The sequence below is a fragment of the Clinocottus analis genome, unplaced genomic scaffold (genome assembly GCF_023055335.1).
Source record: "Clinocottus analis isolate CAN_PGR_092001 unplaced genomic scaffold, fCliAna1.0.p SCAF_4, whole genome shotgun sequence".
In the NCBI taxonomy this organism is placed as follows: Eukaryota; Metazoa; Chordata; class Actinopteri; order Perciformes; family Cottidae; genus Clinocottus; species Clinocottus analis.
In genome coordinates this window covers 7,376,368-7,397,179 of record NW_027176153.1, presented here as the reverse complement: position 1 = coordinate 7,397,179, position 20,812 = coordinate 7,376,368, and the positions used below count along the sequence as shown (strand labels likewise).

The 20,812-nt window shown below is 43.2% G+C and overlaps 2 protein-coding genes across 2 annotated transcripts; both read right to left on the bottom strand.

The window, feature by feature from the left end:
- Window positions 1–7,501: 7,501 nt before the first annotated feature.
- LOC137800747 (keratin, type I cytoskeletal 18-like) lies at window positions 7,502–10,180 on the bottom strand. Its single transcript, XM_068598073.1, has 7 exons — window positions 9,791–10,180; window positions 9,112–9,194; window positions 8,890–9,046; window positions 8,504–8,668; window positions 8,291–8,416; window positions 7,941–8,164; window positions 7,502–7,631 (listed from the first exon to the last, which is right to left on the bottom strand). Exons 1-7 carry the CDS (start codon window positions 10,178–10,180, stop codon window positions 7,502–7,504), a joined length of 1,275 nt encoding a protein of 424 aa, XP_068454174.1.
- Window positions 10,181–12,314: 2,134 nt separating this feature from the next.
- On the bottom strand, window positions 12,315–18,305 carry krt18a.1 (keratin 18a, tandem duplicate 1). The gene is made up of 7 exons (XM_068597451.1): window positions 17,794–18,305; window positions 16,100–16,182; window positions 15,636–15,792; window positions 13,676–13,840; window positions 13,457–13,582; window positions 13,028–13,248; window positions 12,315–12,906 (listed from the first exon to the last, which is right to left on the bottom strand). The coding sequence occupies exons 1-7, from the start codon at window positions 18,229–18,231 to the stop codon at window positions 12,792–12,794; spliced, it is 1,305 nt and encodes a 434-aa protein (XP_068453552.1). The 5' UTR covers window positions 18,232–18,305; the 3' UTR covers window positions 12,315–12,791.
- Between the last annotated feature and the right edge of the window lie 2,507 nt (window positions 18,306–20,812).

Here is a 20,812-nt window from a genome sequence, read left to right as displayed (position 1 = left end):
CCTGAAACCCACGTACACGCGCATGCGGACATAAATCTGCCCTCATCTGTACTTTGTGCCTAAAATAATAAACACGCACACACCTACACACACACAAACACACAAACACACACACCGTACTTCTATACCCTGAATATATGATATTTTGCTGGCTTGTATCTTACTGTTTTGTCGTCCTCTTGGTGTTATGTCTATGTATTGTCTTCTTTTTTTATAATAAAAACTATTCTAATATATATATGTATGTATTTCCGGTGGAAAACACATTTGCATCAAAGGGTCTCTGCAGTTTTATTCTAGTAGAAGGCCGTTGTCAACCACGCGGTTCCCCTCATCCCCTCTCGCTGTGAACCCTCCTGGTTTCACTGGGTCACTGGAGATGAGCCGCAGTAAACTTTAGTTCCCAAAGTCACACCCCTTGTGTTCCTCATTCTCCCTTTCTGCCTCATTTACTGAGATTTAGGTTTCACAGCCAAAGCTTTGTCAAGATGAAGTTACACCGGCCTTTTGTATCCTATCAGAGCAGGAAAGTAAAGCATGCAGGTGTGTCTGTGAGCTGCTTTGAACTGTGTGTGTGTGTGTGTGTGTGTGTGTGTGTGTTTGTGCCCATGCGTCACCCCTCATGGGCATGCCGGAATGACCGAGGGTCACATCAACTTTTGCAGCTCTTTATCCGCAGACTCTCCCTTCCTGTGTTGGAAATTCCTCCCGTCAAAGAGAAAGAATTCTCCCAAACAATCTCTATAATTAGAGCCGGCTCTCCACCAGCATCCTGCAGTAAGTGGATTACCTGGTTAGATAAAGAGAATTATTAACGACACAAAGAGGTCTCAAAGTACAGAGTCTTAATGCTTTTCATTTGTTTTATATCTTCAACGAACTTTTTATTGTCCCGCTTTGGCCTCGTAAGCATATTTTTTTACAAAAAAGTTTAATCAAAGAAGACTGTAAGAAGACTGTATTGTTTGAAGGGCTGGGCATAGTAACGCGTTAACGCAGCGTTAATCTGGCAATCCTTTAACGGCTGTAACTATTTGAAGATGTTCAGTGCAAACCAACTCAGACTGGACTTTTCTCACTGAGGAAGACAAACTGAACTGAAAACATGAAAAACATTTATTGCTTTTGTATGAAGTGAATCAGTTGCTGGTCTTTAACATCTTTAACTTAAGCAACAGACTGAACATGGACAAAAGGAGGAGTGGCTTGTCCCTCACGGGGACCCTTACTACTGAACAGTACCTGTTTTTCTGTTCAGAAAAAAAAAGAAAACAGATTTATAAACTATATATGTGTGTATGTTAACCTGCTGTTGCTGCAGAGTGCTGTTATATTGTTCTAATAACATGACTTTAAAATAAAAGCGTGCAATACACTAGTTCTTACTTCATTATTGAATTTGGGGCATAACGCGTCGTGATTAATCGCAGAAAAATCACGCGATTAAGTTAATTTTTTTTAAACTTCGCCCGGCCCTAATTTAAAAAAAAAATTTGAATTCATTTTAGAGAGGATATGAGAAGGGTCAGGGCCGGAGGGAGCACTGCAGGGACAACTACTGTTTTGAGTACAGATTGCCTCAATGCCAATGTTTCAGTGGACTCATTATCTTTGCTTTGAAGTCGTAGTGCATCATTTGGACGTGCGCTGCGAGCTCCTTTAACTTTATGGATTGCATAATAGGCTTGTAAAAGGAACCCACCTACTATTCAAATGAAAGACATCTGTTTGTGCTTGCAACCAATTTTCTTCTCAAAGAAATAATATAATTGTAAAACAATAAATAGCAGAGGCCCTCGGAAGAAAAGGAAATGAAAAACCAGGATTAGAATAACAACAGTCCGCACTGCTTTCACACACTGAATCATATCTCATTCACATAGCGCCGGTCTCCGTCATGAGAAGTTTAAGATCTCTCGAAAGTATTTTTTGGGGGGTAAAAGTCAGTTTCCATTCGATGTCAAGTGATCTTATGAGGAGAGGAAGCAATGTGTGTTTCCAAGAACTGGTTTGGAGAATAAACGAGTCTACGTCCTAGTTTCATTAGTCGTGCGAGTTTTCGATCGATCAGGCGTTTGACTTGTTCTTTCATGTCAGCTTGTATTGATCAGGTCTCGTGCTGTCCAGAGACAAAGAACCCAACAGGAACAGTTGATTGGTCAGTTAAATGTTTGCTAACTCAGACGATTTTCAGCAAGGACGTTTCTGTTATCCATCCAGCTCATCAACTCCTCATGAAAACCACTTTTTATACAAGCAAAACAAATGCACTTGTTTGAACCCTCATCAGGATGCTTTTCCTAAACAGGCTCTGCACGGATTGTGCTGCAAAATAACTCATCGTGAGACATTGTTACAAGCAGAGGATACGTTCTGAAACTCCACAAAAGCATCACCAGTGAGGGCAGAGCTGGGTCTGAGGTCTTTGAGGAGACAGGTTTGTAGTTCCTATTAACTACAACAACTACAATATGGCTGATTTCACACCTTCCACGCATTATAAGTGGAGCAAAGACATGCTACTTCATGTAGTAATTAGTTTTCTGTTAGCATCTGGGCTTTTTCTTTGTCAGGACACCCCTCCATTTCAATTACAAATGATAAAATGAACCTGAAGAGAATCCTATCAATAAGTAAAAGGTTGTTGAGTTACCTGACTATTACCGAGGGGGTATGAGAACACATTATTTAAATACATTTGTTTTATTTATTGTTCAATTTTAATTCTATTAATTATAGTAACATCAATGGTGTTTGGACCCATGTATATTTACTTCAAGAAAAAGGCTAAAAAGTATATTTTTCAGCAATAGAACTTTAATATAAACACAAAATGAAAAACAGAACGAGTCACAACACAACATACAGATTTGCAAGGTCGAACAAATAACAACCCATTAAGCAAATCATATATAACTGGGTCGAAACGACCTTAACAACACAAAGGTCATCATTTCAACCAGAGTATATTATAATTAAGTGAAAACTATTTTTTTTTACTGTTTATTTTGTTGAAGTAAAGGTTCCTGACAAAGTCAAAAAGCCTTGATGCAATAAACACATTTCATGTGGTTCTTTTATGCATTTAAAACCTAAAACGGTGTCGGTGCCGACGAGACACAAGAGGAAGGTTAAGGGGACAGCGTTTGGAGAGAGCGGGTTGTGGTGGATGAATGGGGCAGACTCGGGCCTCTCACCCAGGAGGAGGGCTTCAAGTCCTGTGAGAAGCCCATTTGTACTCTTAGTTGCCTTTTTACTTTCAGTTTTCAGTCACAGTTTGGTTGTGAGGGAACATTCACACACATGAAGGATCTGATGTGTGCCTGAGCCGGGTGCAAATAGCATGTTTAGCTATGAACACCTGGGTGCTGGCTTAAGCCATTTTTACATCGGGATGTAAATATCCACATTGTCTATTCCGCCCAGATGCAAATAGTATTGTTGGCAGTTCCTCTGTCATTTTGGTCGTTTGCCCTCAGCATCATGAGCGTGGGACGCAGCAGGACTTTGTGGTATCCGGCATGGATCGGAGGTACAAGCCCATATGAGCTGAGCTCTGTCCCGACACTGTATCCTCTGAACTGCCCAAGCATTTACCCCAGAACACAGCAGCACAGTCCACACTTGCAGTTTTAATCATTTATCCTTCGCTCTGGAATGTGAGTTAGTTACTCAGTGAGAAAAAACGTCAAGGTCAATGGAGCTGCCTTGGATAATGAATTTTAAAAGGGGCCGCTTGTTTGAAAAGGAAAAGCAAAGACTACTTGCTGCCATTTTACGAAGATGAAGCATCTAACGCGTTAAACTCGGCTTCTGTTTCAGGCCGCCTTCATCGCACTGCTGTATTTTTAGCAGCACTTGCAGCCGGTAATCATTTCGCTGCTTTTGGGCGTACGGCCTGCGACTTTCATGGTCAGCGAGTTCTTTTTCGGTTAGTTTCCACAGAAAACCAGACGAATGAGTCATTGGACAAGTTCAGCCAACTCAGCTTCAGTTTGGGTCTAGATTTCCATCTCTGTGTCTCTCTCTGCCCACTCGACAGGACTGGAAAACGAAAATGGGGAGAAACCGGTGGCTGCATGGCCCACGGCCCAGTTCTGTTCTTACTTAATCCTCCTCCTCCTTTTATCCCTTTTCCTCCACATCTCATGCTCTCCAACACTTCTGCTTTGCCTCTTTTCATCTGTCACTCTCTTTCAATTTTCCCTTTCCCATTCAAATTCACTTTGCCTCCCTTCCTCCTACTTTGAGCTCCTCACTGCGCTGGACTTCAAACACTCTTACGCACGTTGGTAGCTCAAAATGATGGCGAGACTTCCAGTAACTGTTAGAAAAAAGAAAGAAAGAGAACGTTTTGTGTTCCCAGTAGTCTGCCATTTTATTCATATATCCCACTGCAGGGACCTAAGACCTTTGGTAAACCTATTCCCATCACCAAAACAGTTCGACCACCTGAGTAAAGTTATGTTTTCACAAGAGATATAAAGAATTTCCAAAATCGAGTCTCAATTTTTCAGCTTCAGGGGCATATTATCACTTTACACTTGTGCCTTAGGACAATGGTGCCTCACTATATAGAGAGAGCTGAGATTGTTCTGCAATTTTTGATGTTACACGTGGGTATATATATCTCATCTGTCCCGTTCTGGGATGTTATGACAGGACACAGCTCTCATTTCGGGGAGTCAAGTTCATTTACTTTTTGGCTTCTGATCGCAGCCTGTGGGTGAGTGTTTATGCTGCCAATCAGAGTGAATCTCCTGCTGCTTTATTTAGTTATTTGTTTCCTTCCTCCCTTCACAGCCTCCATTTCTCTACGCTTACTTTATCCTCATTTCATCCCGCCCCACGCCTCACGTGACACACAAACACAAACCACACCCTTCTGCTGCCACCTTTGCTCCCTCAATACCCTCCCCCCTCCTCTCTTCTGCTCCTACTGGGAGGAGGCCCAAGCGAGCTGGGAGCACTGGTCTGACTCACGCCCGACACACCAAACAGATGTGTAGAGCAAAGGGAAACATCAGCCATGTGTGTTTATGTGCGAGAGGGAGGGGGAGAGGGGGGGGGGGGGGGGGGGAGAGAGCATTCCCGGTTTATCGACTCTCAGCCTGTAAAATGTTTTACTGGGTAAAAAGGCGCAGAATGAGATGACACAGTGGCCTCTGACTTAGTCCTGAATGAGGTCCTTCGCTCCAGCTGTTTATCTCTACTCATGATAGCTGCTGATAAACCTTTACAGGCCTCTTCTCGTTAAAGTTAAATAAAAAAGATCTGCATTGGAAAAAGGAGCCGGTTCGGGTGATGCAACGCGCTTGCAACACATGGTATGTGGAGTTTTTTGTCACTTTATTTATTTTTTTCACAGGGGTTGCAATACTTCTCTGGGACTCGACTCCTGACGCTCAGGGAGGAGCACATGGGCGGCGCAATAACAATCACATGTCACCATCATTCCTGATTCCAAGAGTGCTGTCCTATGTGTGTGTTTGTCTCTCAGAGAGTCTCTGAGACCTTTTATTATTCATGTTTAACATGATAACAGAACAAGGACTGTGGATTTTGTCCCACTGCTACATAGTGTATTCCGCGAAGGACAAACACAGGACTTTCACCCAGTAGTCCCGTGTGAAACCAGGTACTTTTTTTTGTACAAGTAAGCAAACCGACGTTTGAATCTTATTTTTGAGAAGAGACACTGTATCCATGTAAAACTTGCACACTGTCCCTGAACACGTCCCAAACTGGAGCGGTACCTAGAGCGTCTCAGTAAACCACTGATCAAACATCGGTATTTGATGAGTTGAGAGTGAAAACTTTAAGGCTTTTTTTAGGGTTAACGTTTTCGGCCTCGTTGCAGCATCCAGGGTCGCTGAGATTCTTTGGAGATTAATGGCAAAAGGAAAGTGAATCCCTAGAGGGCCTCTTCTCCCCATGCAGAGAGAAAGGTTTTGTTGAAACAGTCCTTTGTGGGGCCTGAGGAATTAAAGGCATGAAGCAGAGACATGCTTTTGTAGTCCCCCACTCCATCTACATCCTATGTCCGTCAGATCCCTTCTTTTCTCCTCCTGCTCTGGAATTCCCTCTCTCTGCTTGTGTCTGCGCAGCCTCTGTTCTGGCTGAAATTAGTGGCAGAGCCAAAGCTGCAACAAAGGCCCAGAGTGTTAGGAAAGACAGCTTTTTGACTTCACCCACAACAACTTACATTGAGACTGCACACGAGGAGCCACACACACACACGCACACACTTTACATAACAGCCGTCGGCAAACTGGCGCAATTTAGGAAACTTTTACTTGTTGTCAGATGCAGTTGGGAAACCAGTCTCAAAACAGATCTGGCAGCATGATTAATGGGGCTGTCTGAGGAATGTTGCAATTGAATATCTCTACAAAAACATGCTGTTGTGATGATGAATACTGGATTCATTGGTAAAGGTTGAGTTCAAGCACACACACTGTCCAAAAATGTCCAAACCAATTATCACAATCTGTTGCTCCCCACAATATATGATTAAGTTATGCAGCAATTCATCTGAGACTAAAAGAGGCTGTGTCACACAGGAACCAGACTGACTGATGTGAATGTAAATAAACAGAAAGCAGAGACACAGCACTGCTTGAACACGGCATGGGAACTGAGGCCTGCAGTTCTTAGCCTTGTCCCGTAAAAGACACAGTGCTAAGATCTGCAGGTCACAATGTACATTTCTCAGAAACTGGAAGAATTTCCTGCACACACAGTAGACGTGTGTGTGTGTGTAGTAGGGCTTATGTTCATAATAGGGAAGTCAACTATAGTCAACTATATACTATATACTATAAGTCAACTATATATATATATATATATATATATATATATATATATATATATATATATATATATATATATATATATGTATGTATATATATATATATATATATATATATATATATATATATATATATATATATATATATATATATATATATATATATATTACAATTTCCAAACATTTGTAAAACAAACAAGAAAACATTTAGAAAACAAGGTTATTTTCTTTAAAAAAAATTATTTTATTGGGTTGGATGAGGAGATTGACTGTGAGCATCAGGTTAGCGTAGCTTAGCATAAAGACTTGAAAATCAGCTAAATTTGTTTTGTTACATCTGTTTACCCTTGGGAGGAGCCAGGTTAGCTGTTTCCTGTCTTCTTGCTAAGCTGAGCTAACTACTGGCTGTCGCTTTATATCCGGTTTACAGACACGAGAGAGGTATCGATACTCGCGCCCAACTCTCGACAAAGAATAAACATATTACTCAAAAAGTTGATATAGTGCCAAAAGGGAATTATAAATATGAACTGTGCTTCTAATGATTAGCAGATATGCAATAAAAGCAGCACTGTAAAGTAATGATTGTTTGCTCCTTCACACAAAGTAAAGACAAAAGTCAAGCATAATAGTACTATTTGTATTGGTCATTTTATTTTTGTTACACAGGTGTACCCCCCAAATCAGTTTCTAAATATCAACAACCTTTGAACTGGATTTGACATCCTTGCTCTCAGACACCACTTTGCCATCCACCACAGTCTGAGTCAATGTCACCACTTTGGTCTCGACCACCTTTGAATCAACTGCATCTTCCAGACTGTAAGAGTGAACAAAACAGCAAAATTATAACACGGTTATTTATTTGTATATGGGGTTATCTGGTCTGAAATTTAGCAGTTGAACTATGAATCACGGGAAGAGTATTGTATCGATGGGTGGACTACTACTTTCCATATCAGCGTCACTTTTTGTTTGCATGCAGCTAATTTTATTCAAATTTGCAAAAGCCTCCCTAAGACGACCAAAGCTGTCATATCCGCCAGCTCACAATACAAAGCAACGTATGTCTGGCTCTCAGCGAAGGTACGAACAAGCAGCCTCCACACCGGTTCTTCCTCATACTCACCTAAAGTTTGACTCGCCATCCAGCAACCTCCGGTACTCGGCGATCTCCGCCTCCAGCTTCACCTTGATGTTCAGCAGGCTCTCGTACTCCGTCGTGTTGTGCTGGATGTCGGTGCGGATGTGAGTGAGCTCCTCTTGCAGCTTCAGGATGACCATGTTGTACTTCTCTACCTCCATGTTGTAGCGCATCTCGATGTCGCACAGGGTGGCCTCCAGGGACGCTTTCTGTCAGGAGGCAAAAAAGGAGAATGTTTGCTTGATGCAGTAAGGGAACAGAAGGACTTCTTTTGGCTTTCTGGCAAAGAGTTGGTTGAAAAGTAGGCCTTGATCACTTAGCACGAGGGTTCTTACCAGAGTTAATGCAGCCTGCATCTCAATGTCCATTGTCTGATATGTCCTTCTAGTGTCAGATATCACAGTTGTGGCTTCCTTCAAAGCTGTTGAGGTCTCAGTCACCTGGACCTGCACCTCTGTAATCTGGACACAAGATAAAATACTAATAGTACATATAATAATAAACAGAGCTAGTTAACCCAAAGACAAATCTTGGCATCGAGGAATTACCTGAGTTGCATGCCATGTTTTCAGCTCCTCTTGGTTCTTCAGGGCTATCTTCTCATACTTGGCCCTCATCTCATCCATGATTCTGGCAAGGTCCTGTCCTTTAGGAGCGTCAACATCCACACGGACACCAACCTGGGTGATCTGAGCATGCAATTCAGCAACATCCTGTTGATGGGGAAATAGTGAGGGAGTGATTTCCTGATCAGGGTTAGTGGGGTTATCCTGTGCAAGGAGGTTCAGGGAAAAAAACAGTTTGCCATAATAAGAGTAATTACAGTTGAGTAATGAGATTACTCTTCTCTTTGAATTACTATTCCATCGTTTAGTGTGATTGGGCCGAACGCAATAGTCGTCTACACGGATCATTTCTGACCAGTGTCGCTCACCTCCTTGTGGTTCTTCCTCAGGTGGATCAGCTCATCCTTCAAAGACTCAATGTCACCCTCCAGATGCAGGCGAACAAGGTTGGTGTCATCCAGAATCTTCCTCAGTCTGGAAACATCGGCCTCCACTGTCTGACGCATGGACATCTCGTACTCCATCCTGACAAATCAAACCGCATATCAGACACATTCACGCCTGATTGGATGGAAGGCTGAAACACTTACTTTATCCTGAAGTCTTCGGAAGCGAGGCTTGCGTTGTCGTGAGCAATAGCAAGATGTGCGTTGCCCTTGAGCATGTCAAATATCTGGAAGAAATGAAATTGTTTTGGGAATTTTGAGCATGTGAAATGCACATTTTGAGCATGTGAAATGCAAACAAACCAGCACTCTATCCTTCTACAGTCAATGTGATGGACTGCAAACTGTAACTTTCATTTTGATATATTGTGCTGATCAAAGTGCCGTCTTTGACAGCACACTGTATGTCTTAAAAAAACAAAGAGAGTTATCTCTGATCGCTCGACATGGACGGGAAGATAAAGGTGTGACTCGACGTAATAAATGTTGCAAGAGAGATCCATAAACTCTCAAGGACAAACCCATCAGGTATGACAATAAAAAAGTGCCTTAGCCTGTAATCCAACATCATGAATTGATTTTAAGGTAAGTAAAGTTGATATAGCATTGAGTTCTTGGTCAATTACAAGTTCCATTCCTATAAAATAGATTTTGGACACCAGTGTGATGACCATTTCCTTTACTTGGGGAGATTGCATTGTCTGTAAAACCAGAACACCTAAGGAGACCCAGATTTAAAACTGACACAATGTGCTGAAGTAGAATATAAAGGAACCTTTTTGCTTTCAATTAATAATTGGCAACAAACATCATTAAGACTCACATTGGCCCTCAACTCCATGATGATTGTGTTGTACTTGCTGAAGTCCTTTCCCTCCAAGGGGCCTTTCTTCTCGCTGGTCTCCCTGATCTTGATCTCCAGAATGTCGTTGGCCTTCTCCAGATTCCTCACTGTCTCAAGGTAGTTGGCCAGCCGGTCGTTCAGGTGCTGCATGGTGGTCCTCTCGTTTGTGAAGGCCAGAGTTCCAGAGGTGGATCCGGAGGACAAGGACTGGTAGTCATACCTGCCACCGAGGCCGCTGCCAACCCGCATACCGCGGGCCGTGGAAATCCTGATCCCATGACCGCCTGCCCCTCCGCTGACACTGTGTGCGTAGGCCCTGTCAACCTGGTGGGGTCTGGTCAAATTGGCAGTGGAACGTCTGAACTCCATTGCTATAAGAAGTGTCCTGATCAATCAGGGGGATGAGTCGTCCTGACACAAAGAGATTTGGCAGCTTAAAAGACGGAGGTGAGTCTTTGGGTCTTATATATCACGCTGACAGCAATTCTTCTGTCCTGCCACTCCTCTCCTATCTTTATTATATTTGGACCTTTAGCCCTCTTGCTTCAACTTTGTCCCCAAAGCCATCACTGTGACCAAATTAGTGAAAAGGTGAAAGTAGTGTGTATCGGGTTATCACCAGCAGCTTGGCTGACCATACTAAGTGTTGATTTCATTGTCAGCAGATTGCATGAAAAAACTAAAAAAAGAAGCGTTCCTAATATGTGACAGTATTGTCAGTGTATAAAATCCTTGATATATCGTATTCCTCTGAGTCTTAGAGCTCCATTGTCTTCGAAAAACTACACATCAATGAGCCACACTGGCTAACATGTTGCCTCATTATACTGACTGCTTTGTATTTATGTATGTACATTTATGTTAAAAAAAATTATACACCTTTGTGATGCTGTTAATACTCACCTTCATTACAGACAAAAGTCCTTTCTTCCTGTTACAGACTAAATTCAAACAGTCAGAGCTGTGTCCTATCTTATCCTATACCTTTTATCTTTTCTTAAGAAATCATAGCGAAACTGTAAATGCTATTGTTTTATTGGCACTCATCCTGTCACACCTATGTCTATGTTTAAGATATGCATCCAACTGCCCGTACCTTGGATTAGGACAGACCTGTCAGCGACTCCAGATGGACAAGCAATAATATCAACAAAAAAAGATTGATATTATTGTAGCTATAGTCAGAAGCACTATTTGGGTCTCTGGCATGCTATTTGTAAAGAGTAACATCAGTTATAAATACGGCCTTAGTTTACATTTTAAAGATAGGAAAAGTCCTTTGTTCCTGTTACAGACTAACTTCAAACAGTCAGAGCTGTGTCCTATCTTATCCTAAACCTTTATACCTTTTATCTTTTCTTAAGAAATCATAGCTATAACTGTAAATGCTGTTGTTTTATTGGCACTCATCCTGTCACACCTATGTCCATGTTTAAGATATGCATCCAACTTCCCGTACCTTGGATTAGGACAGACCTGTCAGCGACTCCAGATGGACAAGCAATAATATCAACAAAAAACGATTGATATTATTTTAGCTATAGTCAGAGGCACTATTTGTTTCTCTGGCATGCTATTTGTAAAGAGTAACATCAGTTATAAATACGGCCTACCAAATTATTGTGCTGTAGAATGTCTTTTACAATCCTTGAAAGTGGTCACAGCAACAATCCTTCATCTCCACCATCGCGGGATAAACAGCAGAATTACCCCGGTCGTGTTACAAGGTAATCCAGCAGGAATGTGTGCTTGCGTGTACTTCTACGCGCCGATACCGCATCCGCACGCCACTCTGGCAATGTTGCCCTGAACCTGGCAGTAAGGTATTCTTCGATGTGTTTGATACAGGGGGTTGTAAAGGTTGCGGTGCAGTGCAGGCTAAGGTGACCACAATCACACATGTACTCTGTACTACTGGGGCCTCGTTTAGTCTCGGCCTTAAAGTCCCCGTGAAGCAGAAGTTGCAAAGCGTTTAGTTTACTGTGCTGTAACGTATTCCTCTGTGAAATGTTTGCACCGTGTACAGTGAAAACAGATTTAAATCAAATACTTTGCATTTTATTGGACCGCTAAAAAGTGGGCGGGCTTAGAATGTAGCATCTACAGAGGATTGTTGCACCACACGCATCTCCTTCAACACTAAATGTTGCAAATTGATTGATGGATGATATATTACTGGTTGAAATTGATTGAAACTAGTTTACGTAAGCATATGTCGTTAAATAAGAGCACAATAGGCCAGGAAATGTGACCTAAAAGGGTTAAAAAATATATTTTCCATTTGTTTACACGTGTATTTGTAGTTTAGACCACCAGTTCAGTGTTACACACATTTTGTTCTTTTCAGGATTTCTCGTGTTGCTATTGGGAGTGAAAACTGTAATCGATTTTGTCACTATCTTCTCACTTGATATGTTAAGATTTAAGACAAGATCACAAAATCTGATTCATCTAACGCAAATCATTTTAAGTTTCAATCAACAACACCATGTTCACAGCAAGCCAGATATTTCAAATGGACTTTATTGATATGTGGGAACATCACAGCGCGACAGGCAGACTTAATTGGACCAAAGGAAAACCAAAGATGATGACATATAAAAGCATGTTTTGCATTCATTTGGATTATTGTTATTACTTTGAAATATTCAATCACTTCAAATGGATTCGGTCTAGGAGAAAAAATAAAATAAAGATCTTACAGTATTCCAATTCTGAACTTTTGTTAAGCATCTGCGGGTCAAAACACAAACTCATAAATAAATCATGATGAAATAAATAAAAGATGATTCGGTTTTCCTCTGAATGGTTTCATTTCATCGGCCTGTGAAGCAGCTGCATTACCCAGGATGTCAAACACATTGAGCGTCAGCGGTTAGCGCTCTGAAACTAAGAAGATTTTTATTTGGGCCAATCATGTGTTAGTGTTAGAATGAGGTGACGGGGATCGATGGGAGTGTCAGGCGGTCGCTTCCGGGATTCAAAGGTTCTTGGTTTCTGTGCTGGAGGACACCACCTTGCCGTCCACCACGGTCTGTGTGACGGTCATCACCTTGGTCTTCACTGTCTTCTGGTTCTCCAGAGCGTCCTGGAGCCTGGACGGAAAACATCAAGAACAAAATTGTCAGGTCGTTGCTGTACACAGGCTCAACGGTTTGCCTTCTGAAGGCTTGGCTTTGACAACTCTGTCGCGATGAGATTCATTCATCTACGTACGTGAAGTCTTCCCCGTCCAGCAGCCGCCTGTACGTGGCAATCTCCGCCTCCAGTTTCATCTTGAGGTTGAGCAGGCTCTGGTACTCCTGCGTCTGCTGCTGGATGTTGTTGCGCAGCTGCGTGAGCTCGGCCTCCAGCCCCAGGAGGATGGTGTTGACGGCCTCGATCTCCATGTTGTAGCGCATCTCTGTGTCCCTCAGCGTGCCCTCCAGAGAGGATTTCTACAAGAATGAGCAAGGGGAAAGAACGGGTTAAAGATTTTTTACAGTGAGCCCAACTTGCTGATGACAGCTCCATAGCGAGGGGTCACCCGAGTGTAAAGCTTGTGTCAACACAGTCGTTGCGAGAGCCTTGAAGTGAGAGTGCTGAGTCGGCTGTGGCGGCGTGCGTTGGGGTAAATGAAGTGTGTGCTGGCTGAGTGCTTCTCACCATGCTCCTCTGTGACTCCAGCTCGATCTCCATGGTTTGCACCTGCCTGCGCAGGTCATTCACCTCCGTCTGGGCCCCCTTCAGGGCCTCAGTGCTCTGGCAGACCTGGGTCTGCACTTCCGTCATCTGAAGTAAGGTTTGAGAAGGAAGAAGTAAGTCAAATTTTCAGACCTCACTAATGGGACTTTGCGCACGAGAGTTCCTGTGTTGATCGTTTACCTGAGATTCGTGCCATGCTTTGAGTTCTTCCTGGTTCTGCAGAGCATTCTTCTCGTACTTGGCCCTTATTTCTGTCATGATCTTAGCCAGGTCCTGTCCTTTAGGGGCGTCGACATCCACATGGACTCCTGACTGGGCGATCTGGTTACGGATCTCCATGACTTCCTACAGAAATGAATATGGATAGGAAAGTCAATATCACATACTACAGCAGCTCTACGTGGCCAGAGTTATGGAAGTTATGTCGTATGAAAAGCAATAAAGGAGGAGTTTCACTCAAGCTTTGTTTATGCCCTGTGTAAAACACCAAATCTATGTTACTTGAAATTAAGCAACACCACTACACACTTAATGTTGCCTACTTAAGTATGTTTCATATGTAGCTATGTCGTGTACATTTCGTAGCCTATTTATCTACGTTACATTATATTAAGTAACGTTACTTCATCGTGTTCGAAAGGCAGCCTACTTTATATATATATATACATTATATATGTTATGTAACACATACATCAGCCTATTTACTATGCTACATATTACATAATGATACTTCATTGTACGTATTCTAGCCGATTACTACCTACGCTATACATTAACGATAACACATCGCATATGTATGTTACATTACGATACTAGATTGCATACTTACGTTGCATATTTAAATGTATTATCTGTACTACATAACAGTACTGCCTCGCCTACAAAATTATGTTCCAACATCACTACGTAACAAACATACTTGTTTTATTCTAACACAATCTTTTCTTGAACCTAACCCAGTGATTTCCTGCAAAAAAAAAAGAAGTTTATTTTGAAATGACAGGTATGTAACCAATGGAAATGTTTTAAACTAACACTAAAAGGGTGCATAGAGCATCACTGTGTGAAGCATAGAGCCACTTGAGAGAACACGTTGGATACTGCGCAGCTCGAAATCCTGTGAACCAAGACTTGTTTTTATTGTCACCTCTCCCAACAATTATCCCTTCATGGTTTTGGTAAATATACAGGAGCTGCATCTTAACCTCCCACTGGGGTCATACAGTAAATCCTTCAGTAAACTAAAGGTTGTGTTTTGGCTCATTTACCTAAAAGCTAGTTATTTGAATTCTTTTGCGTTCTCGCTGTTGCCAATTATGGACGGGGACCATTTTTTCTTTTTATGAGGGGTCTTCCCACAAAATTCTCATAAAAGATATTTAAGATTTCTTGACAAAGCTCCCTCTTTCCACTGTCGTTTTCTCCAGCTTGCATTCAAGAGCGTCCTGCAGCCGGTTAAGGACGTTTCAGCAGCAGTCGCAGCATCACACAAGGTGATGATGTTGGAGGGATTATGGAGAGGTAAGCAAATATTTATTCAAGCCTTCTGGAGGGCGTGGCCGCTTGCTGAAATTATGTCTATAGGTCTGTTAAACCGGTCTTTTGTTCGGACTTCATTAGACTTTGTTGAAAGCAACACTTCAAATGTCAAGAACAAAGGCAGCATTAATGCAAGCTTTGACTTTCACAGACAAAATGTACAAAACCACAACTTAAGTTTATGGTAATGGCCAACTTAAGTTTATGTTAAAGGACCTGAAAATCTATTTTCTTTGTCAGGTTGCTATTTTCATACTGTTTCTGAGTTTTTTCAGAGATTTATGCATTTACGTTTTTGTTTAAGTACACTGAATAACCACACAATGGCTTAATGATAACTCGGAGTGACTTTGGGATGAGGCCTAAAGAGACAGGTTGTCGGTGTTCGCTGACCTCTAGATTAAGTGACTTTTTGTCCTCGTGCTGCTTTCATTGGAAAAGGGTTGGCCTCACTGGGCTGGGTTTTTTAAGGGTTGTATAATTCTTTAAATATCGCACACTCTTGCTTGTTTCCCAAGAGTACTAACCCAACCTTTAAAGCGTCGGCACCTTTGAATCAACATGCGACAACAGATGTGGGGTTGTCTGCCAACACACTCACATTTTCGTGGTTCTTCTTGAGGTGGATGAGCTCCTCCTTCAGGGTTTCGATCTCGCTCTCCAGGTTCATGCGGCTCATGTTGGTGTCGTCGATGAGCTTCCTCAGACCGACGATGTCGGCCTCCACGGACTGGCGGATAGCCAGCTCGGACTCAAACCTGGGGCAGGGCAAGGAGGGTATCGTCAAAGCCCGGTACAGGAGTCATGGCCACTTTGTTAAATGAATAACTTAATGACTAATGCTACTTGATAAACCTACTGTTCGCCAACAATCTTTTTTTGAAGGTATCTTTTCATGCTTAAATATACGCGGTAAGTATTTGCTTAGCGTACATTATTCGACACAGCTGTGTTTGCCACAACATTTAACGATGCGAAGGTGATGAGTTACGATCACGACTCCGTGCTTTCATTTGCCCCGCAGCTGTCCGGCTTCGTACTTTAGAGTCGGCGGATGGAACTTACTTCACCCTGAAGTCATCGGCCGCCAGGCGAGCGTTGTCGATGTTGAGAATCAGACGGGCGTTGTCGGTGGTGGAGTCGAACACCTGGGACAAAAGAAGGTTTTAGGTTAGGTTTTCTAACTGAGGACCGGCAGCACAGACAACCAACAGTACAGAGCTGACAAAAAGACTGTGAGACTATTCTTTTAAGTAAAGTCAACCAGCTTCTCAAAATGTCTTAAAACCCATTTTTCCACACTGGCTTATATTTGACATTGTCTTTTCACTATTTTATCAATGTATTTCTAAAATACATTAAATTTCAAAGTTTAGTCTTTATCATATTGATTTGATCGCAGTTTGTCTGGCTTTGTTAGGCCTCACTGCTGAGCTCTCTATTGTTTTATCGCCTTGCTTCATCTATAAAAGCACTTAGTAAACTCTCTTCGTCACAGTGCGGTTTGAATACATTTGTTAAAACTAATTGGTTGAATGTCTTTATTGATATAAGTAGTAATAGGTTTTGCATGACAGGAAAAAGTGACAACGTCCTTGTAAATAAGGACAGCGCCAGAGGGCCTATCAGAAAACCAGACGGTTGCGGTGTTTGCCTGAGCTATCCCAGCAGATAAGGGCTCGTAAATGGAAGGCATCCAGGTGACAAAGTCCACGGGCCAATCGGCGGCTGCCAGGCAGCACCTGTCCCGTCTCCACCGTGGAACAGGATTTATCGTGTCAGCAGCACCCAGGCAGCTGATTTGCATGAGGAAGTTGGTGATGGTTGTGTGTGTGTGTGTGTGTGTGTGATTGCATGGATAGTTGACTGTGCTTTGTGTCAGCGTGGGAGTCTATGTTTTTATCCCATGAGGGCTGAGGGTGGAGGGCGCCAGTAGAATAATTTTTGCATTACGCCAAAAGAGGAAAATATATGAGGCAATTTGGACGTGCACACACACACACGCACACACACACTCTCTCTCTCTCTCTCTCACACACACACACACACACACACACACTGGAATGTACCATTTAGAAACTGCACTTCATTTTGTGGAAAAGGGTAAGTGGAGCTTTGAATGAGGAGCCCCAGCAGGACAGAGCTCACACACAGTCCGGTTCTCTTTCTTTGCATTCAGTGGGAAAAAAACCCCCAGAATTAATCATTAACTAACTTTTCCGGGTCACGTAATGTCTTCTCTTACTTTCAGTTTGGGAGAGTTCACACTTTACCCACACAGGTTAAGTGAGTGGGTTATCAGACGTGTTGCTCAGACAACCAATCGATGGAAAGCTGCACCTCGGACTATTCGATTCCCATTAGGTGAGCTGAGTTGTCCTCTCTCCCTTCTCTTATCACCTTCTGTTTAATGTACAAACAGTAGCAGTGAGAGTGCGGCGCCATTGCCCAGCCAACAACACACCAGGGTTTGTGTTGCATCAAACGAAGCGGAACCAGGTCCTTAAAAGTCATGATGTTTGTGTGTGGCCCTTTCAAGTCCCTGGACTCTGTTGTGTTTCTCACTGCCTTCCTGTTTCCCCCCCACCCCGCTTGATGGTCCGACATTCCTCCACCATAGTGTTTCCGGTCCCACCCCTCGTCCCTTGACCCCCCTGCCCTCCCACTCTGCTGAGCAGTGCCGATGGGGATTCGTTCAGGTCGGCGGGATCAGAACATTTGACAAATCAACTCATTCCCCCCTGTCTGCTCCCCCTCACCTTTCTCCTCAGGTCGTCCAGGACGGCCTGGTACTTGCTGTAGTCCCTGAAGTCGGGCCCGCTCTTCTCTAGGGCCTCCTTGATCTGGATCTCCAGCTTGTGGTTGGCCTGCTCCAGGTTCCTCACCGTTTCCAGGTAGTTGGCCAGCCGGTCGTTCAGGTTCTGCATGGCGAACTTCTCGTTGCCCATGATGTCTCCGCTGTTGCCGCTCACCTGCACGCTGCTGGAGAAGCCCCCCGCCCCGGAGCCCACCGAGCCCATGCCGGCGCCCAGCCCGCTGCGGACGCTGGAGGAGATGCTGACACGGGTCCCGCCGGCCCCTCCATGGATGGTGGGGGCCCTGTAGACGGGAACAGAGGTGCGCTGGAAGGACGCGACGGGAGTCTTGCTGCTGGTGGAGGAGCGCACGGAGTATGAGCTTTGCCGGGAAGTTTTCATTGTGGCTGGAGAGTGTGGGACTCAGTGAAAGAGACGGCGAGTAAGAGAGAGAGCGGCTGGGTAGGCAGAGACTCACAGACACAAGGCTGGAGCAGAGGGGAAGCTGTTACACTATTTAAACCTTGTGGGCCCTAAGGTCCGCCCCTAAGAACACTCCCCCTCACCCTGAATCACCTCCCTTATTTCCACCGGCCTAAACCACGGAGCTGCTCACAGCATGCCTTTGTGCTTCAAGAGCTTCCAGGAGCCCAATTCTGGGAACTCAATGGAATTCAATAACTTAGAACGAGACATTTTTATTATGCATGAATGGTGAATACTACTGGGACTTTACAGACAGGACAGTAAAGTCCGAGAACATCCTTTTATCTTTTGATTTCAACAATCCCACCGGAGGTATTAAAAAAACAACGATACATTTCTTCTTGGTTTTCTCTGCCGACGGTGACGCGTTAATTGTATTAACGACCAGAAAGGTGCACTCAGCAGATCTCCCCTATATTTGCCCTCCACGCAAACTTTATTACTTTCATCGTATTCCATACATACAATTTGGTCTCTGCGTGGAACCCATCCATAGCAATGGAGAAGCAGAGGACCACGGTTCACTGCTCCACACTTCACGTTGACCACTTCACACTTCCTCTGAACAACGTCTGTCCATCCAGCTGCTTGTGTTTGATGAACACCGCGGAGTCAGCGGACAACGACGACGTGCAATAAAATATGTTGTTAATTAGACCTATTTTTTTCCAAAAAAGCGCTGACTGACGAGACGACAGCAAGCACACGGCTGTGAATGAGCACCAAGAACGCTTGACTGACAGGTCCAGCAGCAGAGACTAGCCATGGACAGACACACAGGAACACACACACACACACATATGCACGACCAAAAACATAATCTCCTGGTTGAGATAACAATTGTTAGAAGTACAAAATACTTTATAAAAAATGAAATAACGGTTAAATAACGTTAGCTGTGTATGAAGCTATACTGTGTGTGTGTGTGTGGGGGGGAGGAGGTTTCCCATAATTACATATTTCAAATTGTGTCAGTCACATTCGACTCATCGTAACATGCTATTGGTTGCGTCACCCCCCCCTCCCTCCGTAAAAACAACTTTTGAGAATATGTGCAATCGGCTCGGCATGTTACCGTAAAGGATGTCATCATGGTCTCTCGTCACCCCGGCAGGGTGAGACCAGGCTACGCCACACCTGAGGGGAGTGAAACGTCTCATTCCACTCCCGCCACTTGATGAAAGAATTTCAACTTACTGTTTGTGCGTGATGTTTGTCACGCACAAACACTCTGTAGATCGTGGAAATGGAAACATCTGCACTCCTGTGCAATGGTTTCTATGGTCCATATGTATTTTATCCCAGTAACTAGAAATCACCCATAAAGTACTTTACGTCACGGCAACATATTTTAGCAATGACAACTGTGTTTAGCTTTAAATTCAAAGTGTTTTATTCATTTTAAAACTGTAGGAAAAAGTACATTCAAAGATCTAAAACAGTGTGTATTTGAAAAAAAAAGAAAAAAAAGTTGGCAAACATGTAAAGCACATGATTTGAAAAAACACACCGGTGTGGTCCCTTCAAAGCATTAATGTGTGACACCTGGAGTTAAATCAGATGGTTTTGGAGGCGTGAGGTGTCTCCAGATGTTAAGCACAGCGCAGTATGTTATCTATACATAGCCGGACGTGAGACTCCCATAAAGGATATGGTCAAACAAAGGAACAATTCCACAGTCTCCTTCGTAGATATGTCAGAACAATGAGTTTTCTGAACCGGTAAACAGACTCCAGAAGCCCCCCTGCTGGTTTTTTAACACAAGCACATTCCATGTCGACTTTACACCGGCTTTGTCCTTTAAACAAGAACAGAAAACACACCTTTTCTTTTGGTTTCGGTCATTTACAGTTAAGCCTAAGCTTGGCTTTCACCAAAGCTTGAATTCCTGTTTTTTTCCAGGGTACAAACATCTGAGCTACAACAAATATTTGGATATCATATACTATCTGCATCAACTTCTTCCCATGTGGAATTCCTGTGTCTGTAGTCGTGTTCCTTGTCTGCGCGACTCCTCTGTTTGTTTTTCTGGAAGGAACACGCAGCAGGATATTGAAGTATAAAGAGCTCCTGATAAAAAAACAAACAGCACTTGTACTGTCACAAACCAGGCATGCAAACGGGATTCCTGCAAAGCAATCCAGTGGCCATGAAGGAGGTACAACATGTGTTCTGTTCACAATAATGGTACAAACGGCAATTATTAAATCCAAGCCAATTTGTAAGCTCTAAAAAAGCAGGTTTGTATCTGCGTTTGAAGGGACAGACACGGGGCAAGAGGGAGACAGGGAAGCAGAGACAAAGAGACGGACACACATCAGACATCCTGCGTTTTCTTTTTCCCAGAACTGAGTGATCCCAAATACAGACAAAACCAGCATCAGCTCGGTCTTGTTTTGGGGGGTTTTCGTTTGTCGAGGGTTGGCAGTGATGACTGCAGTGTTTTGTTTTGGTGATGGCTGCCACGCCCGGCACAGAAAACAAAGATTAAGGTACG

Excerpts from the sequence above, each read along its gene's own strand:
- LOC137800747 (XM_068598073.1), bottom strand. The coding sequence starts at position 10,180 with ATGGAGTTCAGACGTTCCACTGCCAATTTGACCAGACCCCACCAGGTT. Across the intron at positions 9,195-9,790 it reads TCATGGAGTTGAGGGCCAAT|ATATTTGACATGCTCAAGGG; the intron begins GTGAGTCTTAAT and ends CATTTCTTCCAG. Across the intron at positions 9,047-9,111 it reads TCCGAAGACTTCAGGATAAA|GATGGAGTACGAGATGTCCA; the intron begins GTAAGTGTTTCA and ends TTGATTTGTCAG.
- krt18a.1 (XM_068597451.1), bottom strand. The coding sequence starts at position 18,231 with ATGAAAACTTCCCGGCAAAGCTCATACTCCGTGCGCTCCTCCACCAGC. Across the intron at positions 13,583-13,675 it reads AAGCATGGCACGAATCTCAG|ATGACGGAAGTGCAGACCCA; the intron begins GTAAACGATCAA and ends ACCTTACTTCAG. Across the intron at positions 13,249-13,456 it reads TGGAGTCACAGAGGAGCATG|AAATCCTCTCTGGAGGGCAC; the intron begins GTGAGAAGCACT and ends TCATTCTTGTAG.